The following is a 24,441-nucleotide window of genomic DNA, read 5'->3' as shown; positions in this document are numbered from 1 at the left end:
AAGGGCAAAGGAAAAAATATAAGTATATTGTTATAAAATTTTTAAACACATGAAGTGCATAATAGCTATTTACTACACATTTAAAATGTGTGGTAAATGATAGAATAATCACTTTAAAAGATATAATAAATAAACCATAAAGTAGATAAAGTAGAATTTGGAAAAAATATGGGAGGTAGGTAGCAGAAAAAAAAATCAATATAAGTATCAAGGTGGAGGCTTAACCTCAAGCATAATATTAATAAATTAAGCATATATAGATTAAGTGCCCCCAAGTTAAAAGAGAGAAAATGTCAAAAAGAATAAAATTAGAAAGATCCAACTAAGGGATCACACAAACAAAACTAGTGTCTGCTAATAGTAACTGATAGAATCAAAAAGGGAGAAAACGATCCAACATGGAAAGCGGGAGACACAGCAGACCCATAGAATAGCAGATGTCCTAAATAGCACTCTGGCTTCAGAATCAGCCCTTAAGGCATTCGGATCTGGCTCAAGAGCCCTTGAGAGTATTTTAGGCATGGAAAGCCAAGACACTCTGGCAAAAAAAAAAAAAAAAAAAGAAGAAGAAGAAGAAGAAGAAGAAGAAGAAGAAGAAGAAGAAAGAAGAAGAAGAAGAAGAAGAAGAAGAAGAAGACCTAAATGAAAGATCTCTGCGAGTGAGATCCCAGTGGAAAGAATGGGGCCATCAAAGAAGGAGGTACATTTCTCTGAAGGGAGGAGAGAACTTCCACTTTGACTATGACCCTGTCGGAATAAGATCAAAGTCGGTGAACCCTAAACACTTCATAGACTTGGCAACTCATGACTAGAGCCTAGGGAGATTACTGACGCCATAAACAAGAGTGTCAAATTGTTAAATCAACAACAGGAGTCACTGTGTACTTACGTCTCATGTGGGATCTGTCCTTAATGTGTTGTCCAATGTGAAATAATGCTATAAATAGTACTGAAACAGTATTTTTACACCTGGTGTTTCTATGTGGGTGCAAACTGATGAAATCTTTACTTAGTATATACTGAATCGATCTCTTGTATATAAAGATAATTGAAAATGAAAAAAAAAACTTGGTTTTAAATTGGAAATTGCATACAAAATTAATCAATTTTTAAAATAATATCATGTAGGATCTCTGTCCTTAATGTGCTGTACATTGTGATTTAATGCTATAACTAGTACTCCAACAGTATTTTTCACTTTGTGTTACTATGTGGGGGCAAACTGTTGAAATCTTTACTTAATATATACTAAACTGATCTTCTGTATATAAAGAGAATTGAAAATGGGCCGGTGCCGTGGCTCAACAGGCTAATCCTCTGCTTTGCAGCGCCAGCACACCGGGTTCTAGTCCCGGTTGGGGCACCGATCCTGTCCTGGTTGCCCCTCTTCCAGGCCAGCTCTCTGCTGTGGCCAGGGAGTGCAGTGGAGGATGGCCCAAGTGTTTGGGCTCTGCACCCCATGGGAGACCAGGATAAGCACCTGGCTCCTGCCATCGGAACAGCGCGGTACGCCGGCCGCAGCGCGCTACCGCGGCGGCCATTGGATGGTGAACCAACGGCAAAGGAAGACCTTTCTCTCTGTCTCTCTCTCTCTCACTGTCCACTCTGCCTGTCAAAAATTTAAAAAAAAAAAAGAGAATTGAAAATGAATCTTGATGTGAATGGAAGGGGAGAGGGAGCGGGAAAGGGGAGGGTTGCGGGTGGGAGGGAAGTTATGGGGGGGGAAGCCATTGTAATCCTTAAGCTGTACTTTGGAAATTTATATTCAATAAATAAAAGTTAAAAAAAAAACATTCACAAGCACAGTGGACATACTATATCTCCCATATAGTCAGCACTCAATAAATATTTGTTGAATGATTAAGTATGCAATTAGATTTCCAAATGTATTTCTTCTTTTTCAATAAATTTACATTTTAAAGTGTTAAAAAAAATACACTATGTCCAGATGGGACTTATCTTAGAAATTTAAGGTTGGTTTAATATATTAAAATCAATGTCTTAAATGCTGTGCTAGCTAGACAAGTGTGCACATTTGTCAAAGCATGTCTCAAAGTTACATTTAAAATGAATATTTTTTATCCTATGCAAATTATACATAAAAAGAAGAAACAGGGTAGGAATTTGATTCATCAGTTTGGAAGCTGCTTGGGATATCCACATCCAGTACTGGAAGGCCTGGCTCCAAGTCCTGGACCCTGGGAAGCAGCGGGTGATGGCTTGTACTCAGGTCCCTTCAGTGACATGGGAGATCAGCTCCTGCCCAGCATCAACTGTTGTGGGCATTTGGGCATTTGGGGTGTGATCCAGAGAATGGAGTATCTCTCTCTCCAAGGTTTTGCAGTACAGTGAATTCCAGTAGTTAATCAGAGAATGAATCAATAGCATGGGTTGTCTTGATCTCTTGGGCATCACAATTAAAATGGATCTTTCTGTGTCCCCTGAACTCTTACAGAACGTTGGATCTCATGTTCTAGCTCTTGGTGTGCAAGCCCTGGCTCCCTATTTTGGGGATTCCTTGTGGACAGAGGCTTGATGCAACTGTCATAGTTTTTTGCTTAAAATTTTTCCATCAGTGCCTTCTATGAATGTAGTTACTACTGAATGAATGCATTCTTGGATAGCATATGATACTGTGGAAATCACTGTTTCTCTCTGTGAACATAAGTATTCAAGAGACAACAGGAACAACCATCTATTAGGAATGTCCACTAATTAAACTGCTAAGAAGGCCTCATGATAAAGGATGTGGAACATGAAGCATGAGTTTCTTATTTCATTTTAATGAAATGATTCATATGTTGGGTGATGATTGGGCCAGGGAAGTTCTCTTCAAGCCATGATATTTTTGAAAATAAAATTCTCAAGAGGATTAAGGATTTCTCCATAGAGAGAAGTAATCCTAAAAATCTGTAGGGAGGGAAGCCATGAAGGATACAATTTTGGAAATGTACACATCTAACATGAAATCAGTAAAAGGAATTTCTAAAGCACGGGCTCATGTTAGAAGTTCCTGGGTGAGAAAAGATGGTGTTGGTGTGGTTGAGGACCATCTGAGGATGACAGCCTCATTGAATTGCCCTCTTGTTCTGTTCAGAAGCTGGGGCTTCCCACTCCTGAATCCTTCATCCACAAGAGGAGAGAGTTTGAAATCAGCACAGGGCAAAAAGTTTATACATCCTGTCATCCATCCATCTGTAAAAGAAAGAATAGTAATTATAGAGTCACAGTGAGAATTTGATAAGACAATGCATCTAAGTGTTTAGTACAAGCCATGGCTCACAGAAAGTATTTAGCAAATTCTGGTTATGACTGCAGTTCTGATTCTGTTACTTTTTTCAGCATTTTCTTCAGAGACAAACAAGGAATACTGTTTACCAATCTGTGCTCCATGCTCACATAGAAATAGCCTGGGCCATCCATTGACACACCCTGCACACCTTGACTACATTAAATCAGCCACTGGTGGGAAGTTAGCCTTTTTTTTTTCTTTTTAATCTTCATCTGCAGAATCTCAAGCCATGTTAGATTTGCCCTTTTATTTCCTAGTCAACCTCATTTCTACAAGGATGTATTCCATTAGATTGAAAGTTCCATGAGAGCAGGTACCTCCTAAGAAATGATGTCCAACACTATATCCCCAGAGTCCATCAAAGCCCCTTGGTACTTCACAGTAAATAGATGTCAGTTTGAATGAACATGGTCCCTTTTTGACAGCCTTTGTATGGCTGCCTTGCCTTAAATGAGTACACACTGAGCCGATTCACAACAACTTGAAGATTATTTCTCAACTGCACGAAATTAAACAGACAATAATTTGTGCTTCATGTTCCATGTCCTCCATAATGAGCCTTTCTTAGCAGTTTAATTAGTGAAGGACAGCATATTTTCCCATCCACCTTTTGTCAAGAATTCCAAATGCTTTAGGGAAAAATAACTCATGAGGAGAACCAGCAGAACTCCCGGAGTTATTTATAAACTCTGCACTGGAAAGTCTTTCAGGGTCTGCAGCAGCAAATCTCAGGCCCCATTTACTTTACCCCATCATTCTGCAGTTGGAGTATGAGTGACAAAACAGCTAATAAGCACGTTACCCCCACAAAGTAGCCATTAGCATCTTCTATCATCAGCAGCCTTTCTCTTTTTATTTTAAAGAACACAGAAATGTATAAATTGCAGTTTGTCTTGCCACAGAAGCATTTAATCGACTGTACTATAATTAAATTTTGGGTGGCTACTAAGAATAATCACTGTTTCTTCATTACAAGATTGTCCTAAAAATTACATTAATGAGGGTCAATCATAAAGAGCCTTGAGAATTGAGCTACGTTTCAATGTTAAATTTGCATCTCATCTTTGTGTCATCTCTATAAATGGATTGCCATGGGCTGGGAGCTTTTTGTGGGCATAGGCCTTTCATGGATATTCCTTGAACCAACCTTCTACTTTAAGTGAAATGTATTTGCATTAAACACATATCCATTTCCCATACTCCTTCTTACACAGTTCTTTTCCTCTGTTCTGGAATTCACAAAGCTTTTCATGTTTAGGTCACCTATTCCCTCACTGCTTAATGATTTTTAGAAGGTTATAATTATGGTTTGATATTTAAAAAAAAAAATCACATCCCATTATCAGATAGTCAGTTACAGGGGTTGGATTTTGCTGCCAAATTGGGAACTGCCAGCTGACCAAGAAAGAAAAGGGTTATTTACATAAGTAAAACAAAAGTGTATGGAATAATTCAGTTAAACATTCACCGATGTGTCTGCCTTGCCAGCATCTAACTTTTTTTCATTTTCAACAATTGTGGCTTCAAGCATGGACTGTATTCACCATTATTTTTGTCCTCCTTGCTGATCTTGGGGAAACCTGATATTTTGTGACATTGGCCAAGTAGTTTGTGATCTTTTTTGTAACCCTCTGCCCTACATAAAAGCATAGACATACTTATTTTGCATAAATCCATGCTATCCAACATATAAACAAATCCAGAAAATATAAAAGAATCAAGAGACACTCATACACAAGTCAGTTTTCTTCATTGGACTGAGCTACCTCTACATCGGTTCACATGACACTGTCCTCATTTTTCTGAACATGAAGCATGTCATCCTTTGGTTCTTAAGCTTTTATCTTAATGCATCTTTTCTGATTATTTTAAATGCATCTTTTCAGATGGTATTTTTAAATGGTGAAACTTTCTTCTATATATTTATCTCCTATTATTTATGATATGACTCCTTGTGACCTTGACAGAATTGAAATTGCAGAATTGAAAACCCATTTTGGTTCAGACTCTTGGTCCATCCTACCCATATTTCTGTGATGAACCATGGCCCCCAAGAAACATTTTTTGGAGAGCTTGGCTGCCCTCTTTGATATCACCCCTAAAATTATTAGATGTATCATCTCCAAAATAATATCATTTCTCTGCATAATCTGGTACAATTTAACCACTGTGAATTTATTTTAGAGTCCTTTAAAAGGACAATTTTAGCCTGCTGTACTTTTTGGAAAAGTAATGGAGATTCACAACATTTTATAACTGGAAGGGCTTTTACAGGTTCTCAAGACTGATTCTGATTTGAAAAAATACTAATCCTCAAGTAGACCTTCATAAAAAGAAATGCGTGTTGCTTCTGATCTTTGTCATATATCCAATCAGATCCCTATTAATAGCAAGGCACGCTATTCAATCCCATGGTAACTCATCCTTTTGTATTAGTAGTATAGTTGTATCCAAAGTTTTTTTTTTTTTTTGAACTTTAAGAACTTCCTTGTCTACTATCTTTATCTTTTCAAAGATTGTAAATTATTGTGAAGTCAAGGTTTCCTCTTATAAAAGCCAGGACCTCTTCTTTTTTTGATAGATTATGTGCTTGAGTGCATAATTATGAACCTTAGATTTTTATAAATTGGTCATCTTGGCTTATAGAAGTGAAAATCACTGGTCAGAGATTTATAGATGCTCCTTTATGACCTCTCTGATATAACTGGCCAGTTGGCCTCCAACACCATAAATACTGAACAATGGCTGAAAATTTTGAGGCTTCAACTCCTTGTCACCCAAGTGTACATGCAGTACACCTGTCAGCCAACCTTGCCCAATTATCTATGGTTAGGATAAGAATTAGTTCAAAAACAGTATGCCCATGTAATGTATTCCACTTGTCTTTGTTTCTGCTTGCCACATAACAAGAGATGGGGATCAATGGGTAAGGGAGAAGGAGAAATTCAAATATCAAAGTTGCTTAGAAAAATGCCTTCCACTGCACAGTGGCTTTGTATCCTCCCAATATTTGTAGCAAGAAATCAAAAACTGTTTATGAACATAATTTTCAAAACCATGATTATTATGAAACTTTCATTATAAATTCCATCCTACAAAAATTTTTGACCTGAATACCCATGTGCATTGAATGTTCTCACATATGCTCTATCAGAAACAGTTTTTCCTGTTGTTTTCCTAGTGAACATAATTCATAATTCCCAGGTGAAGAGACCTGCAGTAAAGCATTTACAAGGAGTCACACTGTTTCAAACAGGTGAAGAACTTTACTGACACGAGACCATGAAGAAAGGGTGGGTGATAAATTCTGAATGGACAAAGCAGAAAATAATAAATTAGGACTGATATATAAACATGAGTATGATTCAAAACCACCCCTGTAGAAGAAGCATCGTTTGTGGTAGCAAGTAAGAGGCTAGTGGGAAGGAGGCATGAGTGTTTCTTTACAGCTGTGCGTGTTTATGACACACGTGTGCACACATAAAATCATAAGCTCAAAGATAAGGAATCTAGAGTCAGATGTGAGGCAGATCCAGGGAGGAGTGTAGTGTATCAAGGGGTGTGTACCTATTGAGGAAGAGCCAAATTTTATACAAATACAGACACACACACACATATACCTACATATAAACGTGGACATTTCAAAACAGTTCACAAAAAAAGAAATTACAAGTTTATTTTGTGCAAAAGCTTTTGAAATCCATGCATAGTGTTTTAGTCATAAATGCATTTTCTGTGAACATTTTGAAGATCCCTCATGTATTTTTCTCAAAATATAAACATACACAAGGGTACTTAAAAAAAAGGTCATGGTAGGGGCCAGCACTGTGGCGTAGCGGGTACAGCCACTGCCTGCGGTGCTGGCATCCCATATGGGTTCCAGTTCGAGTCCTGGCTGCTCCACTTTCAGTCCAGCTCTCTGCTGTGGCCTAGGAAAGAAGTAGAAACTGGACAGGTCCTCGGGCCCCTGCACCAAAGTGGGAGACATGGAAGAAGCTCCTGGCTCCTGGCTTCGGATCGGTGCAGCTCCAGCCATTATGGTTATTTGGAGAGTGAACCAGCAGATTAAAGACCTCTCTCTCTCTCTCTCTCTCTCTCTCTCTCTCTCTCTGTACCTCTTCTTCTCTCTGTGTGTAACTCTGACTTTCAAGTAAATAAATAAATCTTAAAAAAAAAAAAAGGAAAAAAGGTCATGGAAAAATTAAAAGTGTGAGCTTATCGGTGCAAAAAATTTTTGAAATCCATGCACAATATATATTTTCCACATATTATGGAAAATTTTGCACCAGAATAAACTCATATTTTTAAAGAAATTTCCCACAAATTTTTCAAAGTACCCATATATATATATACCCACACACATACATACACACATATATGTTTATATTTATATATTTAAATATATATTTCACTCAATTCTCCTCATACTTGGAGATGATTCACACCATACAGAGAAAAGGCAAACTTTCTAACTGAAAGCCAGTCGTTATATTGATAACCAGTTTGTTCATTGGGGTATTCATGGATAAAATCATGGAAAATGACTTTGTGAGTCACTTAACTTTTGCAAAGGAATATATGAAAGTTATTATCCTTTTAATGTTTGTAGATGGGTAGTGATAAAGTTAAATGTTCTAAAAGGTAAAATCATGACTTTCGTGAAAATACAAGTTGAACACAAATCATAGATTTGATTTAATTCTTTAATTATTGAGAGAATGAGTAATATGTTAAAACCAATTCAAATAATTCAAATGATGTTTGATAAACTAAATTTATACACTACAATAAAAATATTAGGCTAGGGGCCTACACTGTGGCATAGCTGGTAAAGCCGCCATCTGCAGTGCCAGCTCCCATATGGGCACCAGTTTGAGACCCTACTGCTCCACTTCTGATCCAGCTCTCTGCTATGGCCTGGGAAAGCAGTAGAGATGGCCCGAGTCCTTAGGCCTCTTCACCCACGTGGGAGACCTTGAAGAAGCTCCTAGATCCTGGCTTCAGATTGGCCCAGCCCCAGCCATTGCGGCCATTTGTGGAGTGAACCTACAGATGGAAGATCTCTCTCTGCCTCTGCCTCGCTGTAACTCTGCCTTTCAAATAAATAAATCAATCTTTTTTAAAAAATGAAATATAAAAAAAACTTTAAAACAGAAAATAAAAATGGCTAAAGCCAATGAAAACCAAAATATCATCTTTATATATACATATATAATGTATATATACATATATATATATATATATATACGTAAGTGTGTGTGTGTGTGTGTATATATATATATATATATATGACTAAAAATACTTACTGGGCTAGATAAAAAAAATACAGTGGTTAATGTCTTAGAGGCCAGTGAATCTTTGGGATTATATGGGTTTCATTTAAGACTTATTTTATTTATTTGAAAGTCAGATTTACAGGGAGAGAGAGAGAGAGAGGTCTTCCATCTGCTGGTTCACTCCCCAAGTGGCCACAAATGCCAGAGCTGAGCCCATCTGAAGCCAGGAGCCAGGAGCTTCTTCCATGTCTCCCCCATAGGTGCAAGAGCCCAAGGACTTGGGCCATCCTCTGCTGCTTTCCCAGACATATTAGCAGCGAGCTGGATCAGAAGTGGAGTAGCCGGGACTCAAACCAGTGCCCATACGGAATGCCAGAGCTGCAGGCCTGGGCTTTAACCCACTGTGCCACAGCACCAGCCCCTGGGATTATCTGTTCTAAAGGAAAAAATCATTTTCATCTCTTCTGGACATCCGCAAGTTAACATATATGTGACTTCACTAAATCTAGGATCTTTCATTAGTAGTAAGCAGTGAGTCCATAGAAGAATATGCTCGTAAATAATCTTTGGTGGACTTCACCCCTGAGTCACATTGAAAAGATGTGCTGCCTTCCTTTCTGCCTTATGGAAAAATGGTGGTGAAAAGTATAAAAACATACTGAGTGGTACTACACAGAGTGTTGGACCTCAGCTTATATGTGTCAATGCATTGCTACATGTTTTTTGGTAAGGAAAACCCACTTCTTATTTCCATGTGAGAAGCTGAGAGTAGAATCTCCAGAAAATAGGATCTACTTTCTAAAAATTGCTGTAGAGAAGAAGGAAGAGACAAATATTTCTCTCCACTTCTGTCCTATTAAGTGTTTCATTATTCATTCATTTACCCACTCAGTGATTTAATAGATATCTGTTGAACATCTGCTTTGTACCAGACGCTGAGACATGGAGTGAAAAAGATAAAGTCTCTGCTCTTAGGGAGCTCACATTCTAGGTAACAAATATTAAACCACTATAATAGTATAGCTTAGAGTATGGAAACTACTATGAGAAAAAATGGCGGGGGGGCAGCAGAGTAAGGGAGGTAACCATTAACTAGAGGGAGGGGTGGACTTTAGATGAACTGGCTGGACATCCCAGGAGGGTTGGCCAGCCCAGAGTGTGGTCCAATCAGAGCAGCAGCATTGGTGACTGTCATTCACCTTCTGAAATGGTCCCAAGACACCTCCAACCCAAATTTCCACCTCCTTGTTGGAATGGGAGTGGGAGCCCAGAGCAGCAAGTGGAGTGAGTCATGCCATTTCCCAAAGCAGGAAAAAAGCACATTTGCTGGGATAGGGCAGCGAGAGAAGGTGCAGAGCATGGGTTTCAGATCAGAGACGGCTGAATCTGAATCCTCTGCATGTCACTTGCTACTCTAACTTGAGCAAGTTGCTTAATCTGTTTTCCATCTGCTAATGACATGTGACGATCATTCCCTCATGGGGTCACAGGGAGAAATAAATGGAAATACTCTCCAACAAGTCCTCGGTACATAGGAAACACTCAACAAATGCTGTTATTTTCGTTATTCCTTCATATGGAGAGCCTACAATACCATCTTCACGTAGCACTGATTGGCTTGTTTTGATACAGCCATACCATTCTCCAGCATTTTGGAAAGAAAACTCATTATCAGAGTTCAGGTTCCTTGTGACCTGCAGATACCCCAGATGCGTTCACATTGACCTAAGCTATGTGGTTGACATTATCCTGACAGCCAATCCAAGTTTTCCAAAGAAATCAAAGCTCCATGGGCTTAGTGTCACATATGAAACTTAAAATTTGAGGATTCCTGGGTGGGTTAAAGTTTACAAACTAAGCTATAATACTTTTCATGGAGGTTTAATTGGAGATGTTCTTTCCTTTGCTGTTCTTTGTTTTCTTTCCTTCTTCTCCCCTCTTGTGAGTTGCATTTTCTTCTGGGGAGCTGTGGGTTAGAAGGCTATTAATCAGCTGCTCCTGATTCTAATTTTCAACAGGATTTAGTGAGGATTAAACTGCCCCCTTGAAAAGAGAGATTAAATGTCTGGAATTAATTTCTATGAGTTGAATTTCTAATTGTTTTGTTAATAATGTTTTTTTATTTGATAATGTTGCTGAAAGAAATAATAATTGTAATTAAATTTTAAATGTATTTATAGCATTTTATGGATTCTAGGGAGACTACATTTTCTTGCAAGGAGTATATTGAGACTATAACATTCTTCTCTAACCCCATAATTATTATGATCAGGGGAATGTCTGTAATACATTCCATTGCAATTAAATTGCATACCCCAGACTGTTCAAGATCTGTTTATAAAGGAGAAATGGATTTTCCACAGCTGCTTGCCTGTGAGTGCACCCTTCGTACACTGCAGCAGCCAGTATATACACTAAAGTTACAGAGTTGAATTTAAACTTTAAAAACTTTCAGATGTCTTTCAAAAACTTCTCATAACACAAATTGCTTAATTTGTGCACATGAAAACCCACTGATTCCATACAGTAAGAGGGGGCTGTGCGGATCTTTATGTCTTTGCCTGACCATCCTTCAGGAATTAGCAGGTATGCAGTCTCTTGTTCCAGTATCTTGCGCAGTGATATGTCCTTTGGAAGACTGAAATGCACTGTGAGCTTTATGGGGCAGCTTCAGTATTTCTTACAGTATTCACCCAGTCACATAGCTGGAAAGTATTTTCTATGAGATGAGTATTTACTAGAAGAGAAGAGGAGAGGAGAGGAGGGGAGAGGGAGGAGGGGAGGAAAAAGAAGAGAGAAAAGAAAAAAGAAAAGAAGAGGAAGGGAAGGGAAGGGAGAGGAGGGGAGGGAAGAGAAGAGGGGAGGAGAAGAGAGGGAAGAGAAGAGGGGAGGGGAGAGGAGGGGAGGGGAGGAGAAGAAAGGAAAAAGAAAAGAGCCTCATGGAAAGAGAGGAATAAGGGGCAAAAGAAAGAGAAAGAAACAAGGAGGAGGAAAAATAATCTAAACCACGACCAAGGTGGGATCTTAGGAAACAGACTTCGTGATCCACTTATTTCATCTTGAAGAAGAACAATCAGAAGAATAATCAGAACTTGGATTATTAAATTTGCAATTTCAAATCCTCCAAATTGTATTTAGTTGATCATGGAACCATCCTGATAGATACATAACAGTGATAATAAAGAATTAACTGACTACTTACTAATCCTTACAAGCATCTTGAAAGTTGCGTATCGTTAGCCCCATTTCATGATTGAGGAGGTGAAGTTGAATGGCCTTACGTGATTCTTTCAGGGTCATCCACTTATTCAATAAAAGAGTTTGAACTTTAACCCAGGCCTGTCTGTCTCCAAACCGCATGTTCTGTCCACTGTTTCTCCCTGCATCGTTCCTGCTTCTCCTTGGCTGGTATTCTGAAAGATAAGTGTTCACATCCTTAAATTCCACATCTCACTTGGAAATAATTTCCTAGCAGGAATGGCCCTAAGAATGCTATAGCTTGCTTCCAGGGATGAGTATTATCAGCCTTTAGAGAAGGCTCTTTCAGCGGCTTTCTGTATCTATAAGCATGTGGGTTCCTGTTCAGAGCTCATCAGCCTGTCAGAGGATACCATGCAGTGTTCCCTAGGGACAGTTAACATTTCCCCCACCTCCTCCACCGCCACCCTGCACTGTCAGGCGTGCCGAGAAACTGAGAGGCGGGATCTCCCTCAACACCGGTCTGCGAGATCAGTAATTGATCAGGGGCTGTCACTGATAAAATGTCTCCTGGAACTGCAGAGTTGGTGCTGAAAGGAGGCCACCAGGCCCACCCTCACACTCCTGCGGTGACATCAGATTTTTCTGGGGAAGTTTTCGTTCTGTAGCCCGTTCATGGGAACTTAGATGACCTCTGAGGAAAGGCCTGGCTCTGAGGGAGGGCAGCCAAGCATCCACCCATCTGGCAGTCAGATTCCTTCAGTCTGAGACACAAAGGGGATTGTGGAGGCCTGACTGGGGCCTGCACAAACACTCCTTGCCTCTCTTTGATCAGCACGGAATCCTGAGCCCTTTTCTGTTGGCCGCAGTGCAGCGTCCTTGAGAAGCTATGAATGGGAGGAAAACAGCCCCAAGTGAGCCACACTCTGTCTCCTGGAATTAAATGTCCCTTCCTGTTTCCCGACGCCCGCAATGCCAATCCTTCCTTCATCTACCCTCTGTGACCTCCATTCTTGGAGTTTCTTGACTCCTTCCTTAATTTGTGCATTAATTTGCCATTCACCTGATGCTCTCTGGAGTCTGGAGAGCACGTGCTCCCCACCGGCTTCCGCTCATCTTCCGATGTCACGTTTTCTGTTAGAATGCTTCCAGCTCCCACCAAAGTAAACACGCAAGTTTGTCTGTCCTCTGTGTGCTGTGGCTCATGCCATCAAAAACCTTTGATCGTAAAGTGGACTTCTGGCCTTTCCACTGGGAAGTGTGGTGGTTATCTTCACCCACACACTTTCCTGAGAATCTCAGGGACCTAGATGCCGTCTCCTGATGCTAGTCCTTGCGACCCCGCTTCCCCAGCCATCTCCCCCACCCTTGTCACCCCGCTTCCCCAGCCATCTCCCCCACCTGCCTGGTTGTTCACCCAGTTCCTGCTCCCCCATTTTTCAGGGCATCCTCCTAAGGTGCAGCTTCAGTCACCCCACCTTTCTGTCCATTGGTGCTCCATGCTGAACTACATTCAGTTTGTCTTCAACTTTACCCCTGGGACCTGCAGTAGTCAGTTGTAACTGGATCTGCTAACCATTAGGCTAGTTTGACCCCCATATCACCCAAAGTAGAATGTTCATATACTCTATTTTCCTGGAATATGTATTCTCATATCTGTCAGTTGACATCCTAAGCACCTGTGCTGAATATTCTTTTTTACCACCCTCTATCATTCCTCACCTTTCTCTACCCTATACTGTGCCTCTGAAGGTGAACTGTGATGGACTGTGTTGCTGAGTCATCCATACCCTCTGGCTTATGATGGAGTTTGGGCAAGAAGAGGCCCAGTAGGTTATGGAGAGGCACCAATAGAGGATGAGTCCCTGCCTTTTTCTACAGATACCCACAGCTTCTCTCCTACAGTTAACAACTGCAGCTATAGCTGTTCTCCCTGGGTTCTAGTAATTGTGTGACATCTCTCTCCCTCTCTCTCTCCCTCTCCCTCTCCCTCTCTCTCTCCCCCTCCCTCTCCCTCTCCCTTTTCTCTCATCCCTCTCCCTCTTCCTCTCCCTCTCCCTTTTCTCTCATCCCTCTCCCTCTCCCTCTCCCTCTCCATCTCCCTCACTCCCCAAAGCCCCTCTCTCCGTTCCATTAGGTCTGGTGGTGGTAATAGCTCTCCATTTTTTGCAAACTCTGAATGCTTCAGCATCTCTTGTTACTTTTACTTAGCCCTGAGCACTCTTAGTAAATAATCCTTTCATTAAATTCTCAAAGTTACCTTCTTAGAGCCCCGTCTGTTTCCCACAAGAACCCTTACTTATACAACAGCCTTGGGATCCAGTTTTCTCATAACTTTTGCTGTTTAATTCTTTTGGCCAGTGAATGTTGCTACATTATAGCATTTAGTGCTATTTGGTGCTACTTTTTAGGGTTGATGACAGAATGAGGAGCAAAACAGAGGCTTTGACTTCAGGGAGCTTATGATATCATGGGAAAAACATGTGAAATGAGCAGTTCTAGTAAAAGATGGTGACGATTTTGATAAGGAGACATTTGGTGAGCACACAGCAAGGAAACTTGTTTGGGATCAGTATGGTCATTCAGTGACATGAGCATCTGGCCATTTCTTTGCCTTTTCTCTGTAGCTCTTACAGTCGATTCTGATTGTGTTCTTACTTATGTACACGTCTGCTGTGCTCCTACAGTATGGCAACTGAGATAAAATCAACCAAGTCAAGAACAAAGAAGAATCACATTTATTTGTGGCTTATTGGAATTGCAGCCTTAGAGACACAAAATTCAAGCAGCCTTGAAAATGTGCTCTTGGGTTTTGTAAGATGATGGTGTTTTTATAGCTTACACTGCGAGAAAGCTGTTAATTACATTTGTTGTTTATCAAGAGTTGTGGTTGGTGCAGCAAAAGTTTGCAAGAAAGGGATTGGGTATAGTTTTAGAAAGCAAGGGGGTTGAACTCAACAGTTACAAAGTTTAGTGAATTTCATTCCAGAAATTGCAGTTAGGCCCAGTTCACAAGGTCAGCACGTACCCAGGTGGGTAGGTACTTACCGTACAAACGTCCAGCTCAAAGGTTCAATTGTGTAATGTAGCTCAGCTAAAAAGTTAAGCTGTGGATGTGCCCTAGACCTATTTAACTAGAGCCTCCCAACTCCAGTGCTATTCCACTTTATCTTCCTTGACATGCAGACAGCAGAGAGACTTTCTTTTTCACCTTTTTCATGCCTGCTTTAACCTGCTGCCTGTAATATTTTTGTAGGACTCAAAACTTGTATAGTTGAATTGGATTGCACATCCAGAACAGTTATGGACCTCAGCCCTAGCCCACCCCCTGAAAGGTTTTGTGTTCCCGGGCTCTATAATGATGAAAACAACCTTTCTGAGCTACTGGAGTAACTAAAAACAGGTTTTGCTAGTTTAGAAAGAAAATCATTGCTGGGATAAAGGCCCCTAAACACAGTTGAAGGGTTTGATACATACTGTCAGTTTAATGCACCGTGATTGGGATATTTGCCAATAGGCACGGAACCCATCAACTGTCAATGTTGATAGCTGAGTTTTTGTTTTGTTGACTTGACTAGCCTGTGTCCTGTTTAATAGCACCATGGCTGTGGGGATATGAATGAATAAGAGGGAAGCCCAAACCCCACTCCAGAGCAAGGAAAGGACAACTACTCCATCATGTGTTTCCCCATACATGAAAGCTAACAAACAAACCATTCACTTGAACTTGAACACAGAATGGTGATAACTAGAGGCTGTGAGGGGTTAGAGGGAATAAAGGGAGCTTGGATAATGGGTACCAAGTCATAATTAAATCAAGTTCCTAGTGTTACACAGCATAGTGTGGAGTCTATAGTTAGCCTTTATTGTGTGAACAAGTAGAAGAAAGAGGCCCCAAGCCAAGCCTCTAAAAAACAATGTCACAGAAGAATAAATGTTGGTTACCCTATGTTTTTTTTTATTTCTAATTATTATTTTTAAATTTACAAAACAAAAATTGTGAGGTGTCACTACCATGAGTTCCCATACGCCCCTCGAGCCATAACATCTAATATTAATTTGTCGTAGTAAGTGAACCACACCCAGCTTCCCCTGTTTTTTTGTAACCAAATTCCTTTTTCATGCCTCCCACTCCTCTCAGCTCCTAGTAATCAACATTTATATTCAGATTGATTTTATTATAATTCACACATGTAAGGGAGAACGTGAAGTATTTGTCTTTGATCACTATACACTGTATACATGTATTGAAATGTCACTTGTAGCCCATAAATATGTACAATTATTGTTAATAAAAATTTTCAGACTTGTGTGATGCAGCTATATTAGGGGAAAGGTTGGGGCATTCCTGCCTAGGCCAGAGACAGAGAAGTGTGCAAAGTAATAAACTGAGCATTCAGCTCAAGAAGTTAGAAAAAGAAATGTAAATAAATCCAAAGAGGAAGGAAAATAAAAATGAGAGCAAAATTCAATGAAAGAAAGACTACTATTAATAAGAGAAGGTATCCAGAAACCTTCAAGCTGTCTTTTTTTCAAAAGACTAATGATTAAAGTGACAAATCGCTGGCCAGATTAATAAGCAAAGACCAAGAAGGCACAACAACAGGAAGGAAAAAGAAGGCGTCACTACAGATGTGGTAGACATTAACAGAAATAAAAGCAGGATATCACTGGCAATTTTATACTGGTTATTTTTAATAGTTACTCAAAAATCACAAATCCCCAGCAAAATGTAATTTCAAAGCTAATTCAAGAACTGTAAAGCCCAAATAGTCCCCTAACCTTGAAAGAAATGAAATCATTAGTCAAAAATGGTAGCATAAAGCAAGCATCAAAGTTGGATGATTCTGTAAAAATATCTACAAAATAGGCCGGCGCCGCGGCTCACTAGGCTAATCCTCCGCCTTGCGGCGCCGGCACACCGGGTTCTAGTCCCGGTCGGGGCACCGATCCTGTCCCAGTTGCCCCTCTTCCAGGCCAGCTCTCTGCTGTGGCCAGGGAGTGCAGTGGAGGATGGCCCAAGTGTTTGGGCTCTGCACCCCATGGGAGACCAGGATAAGCACCTGGCTCCTGGCTTCGGAACAGCGCAGTGCGCCGGCCGCAGCGCGCCTACCGCGGCGGCCATTGGAGGGTGAACCAACGGCAAAAGGAAGACCTTTCTCTCTGTCTCTCTCTCTCACTATCCACTCTGCCTGTCCAAAAAAAAAAAAAATCTACAAAATAACTAGTAAATAAGCCTAGTCTTACACATATATTTCTATATATGTGTAATATATATATATATGTATATAATATATATATTATGTATATAGAAAAAGAAAGAACACTATTTTCATTTTTGAATATTCTTTTCAATATTTTATTACTTTTCAACTTTTATTTAATAAATATAAATTTTCAAAGTACAACTTTTGAATTATAGCAGCTTATCCCCCTATAACCTCCCTCCCACCAGCAACCATCTAATCTCCCCCTCCCTCTCCCATCCCATTCTTCATCATGACTCATTTTCAATTATCTTTATATACAGAAGATCAACTTAGTAAAGATTTCAACAGACTGCACCCACAAAGATACACAAAGTATAGAGTACTGTTTGAGTAGTAGTTTTACCATTAATTCTCATAGTACAACACATTAAGGGCAGTGATCTTACATGGGGAGCAGGTGCACAGTGACTCCTGTTGTTGATTTAACAATTGACACTCTTATTTATGACGTCTGTAATCACCCGAGGCTCTTGTCATGAGCTGCCAAGGCTATGGAAGCCTCTTGAGTTCACCAACTCCAATCTTATTTAGACAAGGCCATAGTCAAAGTGGAAGTTCTCTCCTCCTTTCAGAGAAAGGTACTGCCTTCTTTGATGGCCCAGACAGTATTTTATGAATCAGATATATCCTTGATAATAAAACTAGATAGCAACAAATAGAAAAGGCAAATTTTTTTAAATGTATCATTTACGAAAGGAACACAGTTTAAGCTTCCAAGGAAAGAACATGAACAAAAGGTGCTCAAGAACCATATTATGGGCCGGCGCCATGGCTCATTTGGCTAATCCTCTGCCTGCGGCACCGGCACCGTGGGTTTTAGTCCTGGTTGGGGCACTGGATTCTGTCCTGGTTGCCCCTCTTCCAGTCCAGCTCTCTGCTGTGGAAGGCAGTGGAAGGAGGAGGCAGGAGGGCAGTGGAAGATGGCCCAGGTCCTTGGGCCCTGCACCCTCATGGGAGACCAGAAGGAAGCACCTGGCTCCTGGCTTTGGATTGGCGCAGCACGCTGGCCGAATGACCATTTGGGGGGTGAACCAATGGAAGGAAGACCTTTCTCTCTCTCTCTCTCTCTCTGCTGTCTCTCTCACTGTCTAACTCTGCCTGTAAAAAAAAAATATTATGAAAATAAAAAGACATTACAGAAGACAAATAAATAGAAACATATCAATATACAATTTTCATGGATTAGATTATAATATTCTAATAAAAAGATGTTTCCCAGCCATTCCACTCCTTGGAATTTACCCAAAGGATACTAAATTGGCAAACAAAAAAGCTATCTGCACCTTAATGTTTATTGCAGCTTAATTCACAATAGCTAAGACCTGGAATCAACCCAAATGCCCATCAACAGTAGACTGGATAAAGAAATTATGGGACATGTACTCTATAGAATACTATACAGCAGTCAAAAACAATGAAATCCGGTCATTTGCAACAAGATGGAGGAATCTGAAAAACATCATGCTGAGTGAATTAAGCCAGTCCCAAAGGGACAAATATCATATGTTCTCCCTGATCTGTGACAACTAACCAATCACAAAAAAGGAAACCTGTTGAAGTGAAAGGGGCACTATGAGAAACAGTGACTTGATCAGCCCTTGTCCTGACTGGTGATGTACAATTTAATACTTTATCCCTTTCAGTATTTTTTTTTTGTTCTAGTTAATACTATTGGTTGAACTCTGTAATCAACACACATTTATTCTTAGGTGTTGAAATTTAACTGAAAAGTGATCCCTGTGAAATATAAGAGTGGGAATAAGAGAGGGAGGAGATGTACAATTTGGGACATGCTCAATCGGACTTGCCCCAAATGGTGGAGTTAGAAACATACCAGGGGATTCCAAAACAATCCCATCAAGATTGCATGTACCAATGCCATCTCATTAGTCCAAGTGATCAATTTCAATTCACAACTGATCACACTGATAGGTCTAAGAGTCAAAGGGATCACACAAACAAGACTAGTGTCTGCAAATACTAACTGATAGAATAAAAAAGGGAGAGAATGATCCAACATGGGAAGTGGGATACACAGAAGACTCATAGAATGGCAGATGTCCTAAACAGCACTCTGGCCTCAGAATCAGCCCTTAAGGCACTCGGATCTGGCTGAAGAGTCCATGGGAGTATTTTAAGCATGGAAAGCCAAGACACTCTGGCAAAAAAAAAATAAAAAAAGCACCTAAATGAAAGATCTCTGTGAGATCCCAGTGGAAAGAATAGGGCCATCAAAGAAGGAGGTAACTTTCTCTGAAGGGAGGAGTGAACTTCCATTTTGACTATGAGCTTGTCTAAATAAGATCGAAGTCGGCAAACTCAAGAGGCTTCCAAAGCCTTGGAAACTCAGACAAGAGCCTAGGGAGATTTCTGATGCCATAAACAAGAGTGTCAAATTGTTAAGTCAACAACAGGAGTCACTGTGTACTTACTCCTTATGTGGGATCTCTGTCCTTAATATGTTGTCCAATGTGAATTAATGCTAAAACTAGTACTCAAACAGTATTTTACACTTTATGTTCTGTGTTGGTGCAAACTGATGAAATCTTTAATATATAATAAATTGATCTTCTGTATATAAAGATAATTGAAAATGAATCTTGATGTGAATGGAATGGGAGAGGGAGCAGGAGCAGGAGATGGGATGGGTACAGGTGGGAGGGAAGTTATGGGGGGGAAAAAGCCATTGTAATCCATAAACTGTACTTTGGAAAATTATATTTACTAAATAAAAGTTTAAAAAAAAAAAAGATGTTCCTCCCCAAATTAAAACATGAGTTTATACAGTTCCAATCAAGATCAAATCATATTTTCTGTATAATGTTTAATATATTCTGAAATTTATCTGGAAGAGTAAATGGTTAATAGTGATAAAACATTCCCAAAGGAGAAGGAAGAGAAGGTGAAAGAACCTACCCTTCCAGATGCCAAGGATTAGAAAGCAGTAATGACTAAGGTAGCGTGGTGCTGCCATTGAGACAGATAGATAGACCACTGGAGCAGAATTAGCCCCAAAACAGATGTCCAGATATAAGGAAACTGGATATGTAACAAAATTGATCATGCAAATAAGTGGGGAAAGAGAGTGTAGTAGTTGATAAATATGTCTGGATGGCCAAAAAATGAAATGAAAACCTAGCTCACATCCACACAAAAATCAATTCCAATTTTAGATGGATGGAAATGGAAATAAAAATGTTAAAATTTTTAGAATAGAACATAAAAAATATTTATGATATTAGAGTAGGAAGTGACTTCTTATAAGACCTAACAACTAGAAATCATAAAGTAAAAATTCATAAGTTGACTACATCAAAACACACACTTATCAGAGTAAAAAGGCAAGCCACAAAGTAGGAAATAATATAAGTACAAACTACCAACAGAAGGTGAGTGTTGAAAATATATAAAGAACTCCTACAAATCAACAAGAAACAGACAAACCAATTAATTGAATAATGGGCGTGAACAAGCATTTCACAAAATAAAAATCAGATGGCAAAAAATTTGTATGTGAACACATGTTCAATCCCATTAATCTTAAAAATAACAATAAGGTAACATGTCACACTCATCAGTTTAGCAAAAGTTATTTTGACAATACCAAGTGCTGGAGAGGATGTGAAGAAAGGGAGATGTTCGTACACCAAAACTACAAAACAAAACACTTGTAATTATATGCTAAAATGTACATTTAGACTCCAGAAAATGTTGGTAACATCACAGAAAAGCAGAAATAATCTAAATACCCCTTGTCAGGAAAATGTATAAACACAGACAATGAGATGGTGCGCAGCAATAAAAAATGGAAATACTGTACCTGGTAACATAAGATAAACCTTACATATATTTGAATGGAAAAGGAAAGTTGCAGATATTTAACTGGAGTACTTGTCCAAATGCTGGCAGTGTCATAAACAGGTGTATGTAGCAAACTATACAGAAAAGCAAGCTATTAACACAGCAGGACGTGGTGTGGTTCCTTTGGAGGGCAGAAAGGATCAACGATAGCAAAGGGAAAATCATAAATTGGACTTCAGAGTTACTAGAAATATCTTTCTTGCATTGAATTGTGAGAATATGTGTATTTTTCTATTACCACTCTTAACAAAAGTTTGTGTTCTCTATAGTCTTATATATGTGTAGTACATTTCACAATGAAGCAGTCAATCAATCCGCTAGCTAGAGGCTAAAGAAATACAACTAGAATCTACGGGATGGGCCAAATAGATGTTCAAGGAGGAACAGGAGACAGTGAACTTTCCCTGAGGCTGTGACTGACAGCTCAAACTAGTAAAAAGTGAGAAGAAAGCTTTTCAGTGGGACAGAGACTCCCACCAGTGCCCTTGGTTGCTGGGGGATTTCATGACAGTGGGAAGTCGGTGATTTGAAAAGGAAAACTTGAGCGAAGGAGTACTGACCTTTATTTTGTATCCAGAGAGATAGAACATTTGCACTTTTGCAGATATACAGAAGATACTGCCTTTTTCTGGATATTTGGACATTTATTTCAGTGACTTACATACATAATAATTTATTCTTCCTCACACAAAGTAGGCAGTGCAGAGCTTGTGGTTTGCAATAGTTTCTAAATCCAGGCTCCTTCTGTCTTTTCACTCTGCCATTTTTAGCTTGTGTGTTTTCAACCCCATGCAGCTCTAAACTTCTCATCAACTTCTAACACAGCATCAGGCACATTTTCCCAACTCTTTGTCAGCAAACTAAAGGCTTTCCTAGAACTTTCCCCATCCTGGCACTCCTAGTCTAATCATCATAATGGTGTCGTGTGAACTTTTTTTGCAGCAAGATATCTTGGGAAAGTAATTATTTTGCCATTGTAATCATTGTGGTAGGAGCAGGCAAAAGTGAGGAGGTAAAAGCAACAGGTGTTTGTGGGCAATTATTCAGCAGTGTCTGTCACAACACCCCACTAAGAATCCTTCCTCCTTTCTCCCCAGGAGCCAGTCTACAAGATGACTTATACAAATACTTCGCCTTCCATCACTCCCACGGAGACACCATGACTGTCATGGATCCAAAGCAGATGAATGTTGCTGCTGCCGTTTGGGCAGTTGTCTCCTATGTCGTTGCAGACTTGGAAGAAATGCTGCCCAGGAGCTAGCAAGAGCGAGGAAGGAGGCACTTTCATGCGCGCTAGCCAAAAATCCTGGCTCGGCAGCTTCGGGAAACCACTTTTCACCTAACAGCTTCCTCTGATTCATCTTCAAAGCACAACCCTTCATATCATATCTTCCATTATTGTCTTTCTTGATACTTTTTAAACTCTCTATTTCTAGAATGAGTAATGATCTTACCTCCAGATAGAATCAACATACAGTAGGGGTCACAGTGGGGACATTTCTTTATACTGCTGTTTGAAAATAGTGTTTCTACTTTGAAAATAAACACTGAATAAATATTTGAAAGACCTCTGGTTTGTTACATGTTCATTTGTGTACAATGACAGCAGTTTTGTGGTTTATGTTATTTAATGAAGAAGTAGAAGAAACACCCAGCGTTGTAAGATTTTAGTTAAATGTGTGGAAGCATTTGACTTTCTAATTTGCACATTTTTATAATTGTGAAAACTTTTTAAATTAATGGGAAAATATTCTTCCATTTGGGAAAAAATATACTTCCTCACACAAAGTAGGCAGTGCAGAGCTTGATCAGTGGTTTGCAATAGTTTCTAAACCATGAGTATGTATCATCTGTATAATCCAATTGCCTTGGTAAAAATAAGTAGTAGGATCTATATGTAAATAAGTAATAATGTCGTTTTACATCTACATTTTATATATTTCACACATTTCCACGAAGTTAGGGTATTTTCACAATTTCCTGAGATTGAGGCTAAAAAGGGTAAATAATATTCAGTGTCCTTTAGAGCAAAGACATTGATCCCCATTGACCCTGTATACAATTTCTACTATTCTTCCTCACACAATGTCTAATACTCGATAAAGAAACTGCAAAACACACCAAAGAAAACAAGAAAAAATAAACTCATTTTCAACAGATAGAGCAATTAGCTAGGAGATAGCCCAAAAGTTGGGACTATCATGGAGTTAATATAGCTATGCTGTGTTGCCATAACTACAATTAATACATTAAACATATAGCAGGAAAAATGGGCCACATACATGAACAGACAGACAAAATCAGGAAAGAAGTAAAAACTACAAAAGAGTCTAATGCAAATGTTAAAAATACATGAGGAGAATTCAGAAGTTTCATGGAAAATGGAATTAAGAGATTAAAAAAAAAAGTTTGTTAATGTTATTTCTCAACATGGACTCCATTGAGTTCAAGAGAGTTTTGTAAGAGATGATACCAGCCTTTTAGTTTGATCCTAAAGAACTGAGTCCTGGAAATTTAATAACAATAGTGCAAGCTCACTTTTTAACATTTTTAACTGAAGGAAACTGGATGCCCTTTAAAGATTTTCTAAGATTCAGAGCAAAAAAGTAAGTCATAAGGAGCCAAATCAAGCCCATAAGATGTAAACCTAATGATTTCCTTTCAAAACTCACAAATGCGCCCTTGTTTGATGAGGGGAGTGAGCAGGACAATGTTTTGGAAGAGAAGGACTCTAGTCCAATTTTCCCCAGCATTTTTCTGCTGAAATTTCTGCTAACTTTCTCAAAACACTTTCAATAACAGATGTTATTATTCTTTGGCTATCAAGAAAGTCAACAAACAAAATGCCTTGAGCAACCCAAAGAACTGTTGATATGATTTTTGCTCTTGACCAATTAACTTTTGCATTTTCTAGACTAGGCGTTTCCTTGGTTGAGTTTTATACTCAGGATCATACTGGCAAAGATGCATTTCATCTCCTGTCACAATTCTTGGAAAACATGCTTTATATTCTTGACCCTACTTATTTAAAATTTCTGTTGAAAGCTCTGTTTTTATCTGCAGGAGGATGCAACAATGATGATACCCACTGAGCAGGAAGTTTGCTCCAATTTAGCTTTTTAGGTAGAATTATGTAAACTGAACCAATTAAGATGCCTATGGCTGGCTATTGTTTCTGCTGTTACTTATCATTCCCTTTAATTAAAGCGTAAACAAGATGAGTTTTTCCTTATAAACTGATGTTGATTGCTACTGTGGAGCTCACTTTAAATATCATCTTACCACTTTTTAAAACAAGTTATCCATCTGTAAATTGTAGATTTCTTTGGGAGATTGTTTCCACAAACTTTTATACAGCATCAACGATTTCACCATTTTCTACCCAAGGCTAACCACAAATTTGATGTTCTTGCTTCAACTTTAGCATAATTAATATTGCTCTGATAGGGGCTCTTTACAAACTGATGTCTTATCCTCCTTAGTGCCTCAAACTAGATCCTATTGGGATGTGATATAATAAGCTGTTACAAGTTTATTGTGGTGC

The 24,441-nt window shown here is 39.2% G+C and overlaps 1 protein-coding gene across 3 annotated transcripts in view; it reads left to right on the top strand.

The window, feature by feature from the left end:
- The window catches only part of CPQ (carboxypeptidase Q), a 587,968-nt gene extending 565,508 nt beyond the window's left edge, over nt 1–22,460 (top strand). For all 3 annotated transcript variants that reach the window (XM_062189499.1, XM_062189497.1, XM_062189496.1), the window contains exon 8: nt 21,995–22,460. In XM_062189499.1, the coding sequence (XP_062045483.1) occupies nt 21,995–22,158 (164 nt within the window). In that variant the 3' untranslated portion in view covers nt 22,159–22,460. The remainder of the gene's footprint in view (nt 1–21,994) is intronic.
- The last annotated feature ends 1,981 nt before the right edge of the window (nt 22,461–24,441 follow it).

This window comes from Lepus europaeus, chromosome 4 (assembly GCF_033115175.1).
Source record: "Lepus europaeus isolate LE1 chromosome 4, mLepTim1.pri, whole genome shotgun sequence".
NCBI lineage: Eukaryota > Metazoa > Chordata > Mammalia > Lagomorpha > Leporidae > Lepus > Lepus europaeus.
Note: the sequence above shows the minus strand (reverse complement) of the source record. Positions and strands in the feature narration are given on the sequence as shown.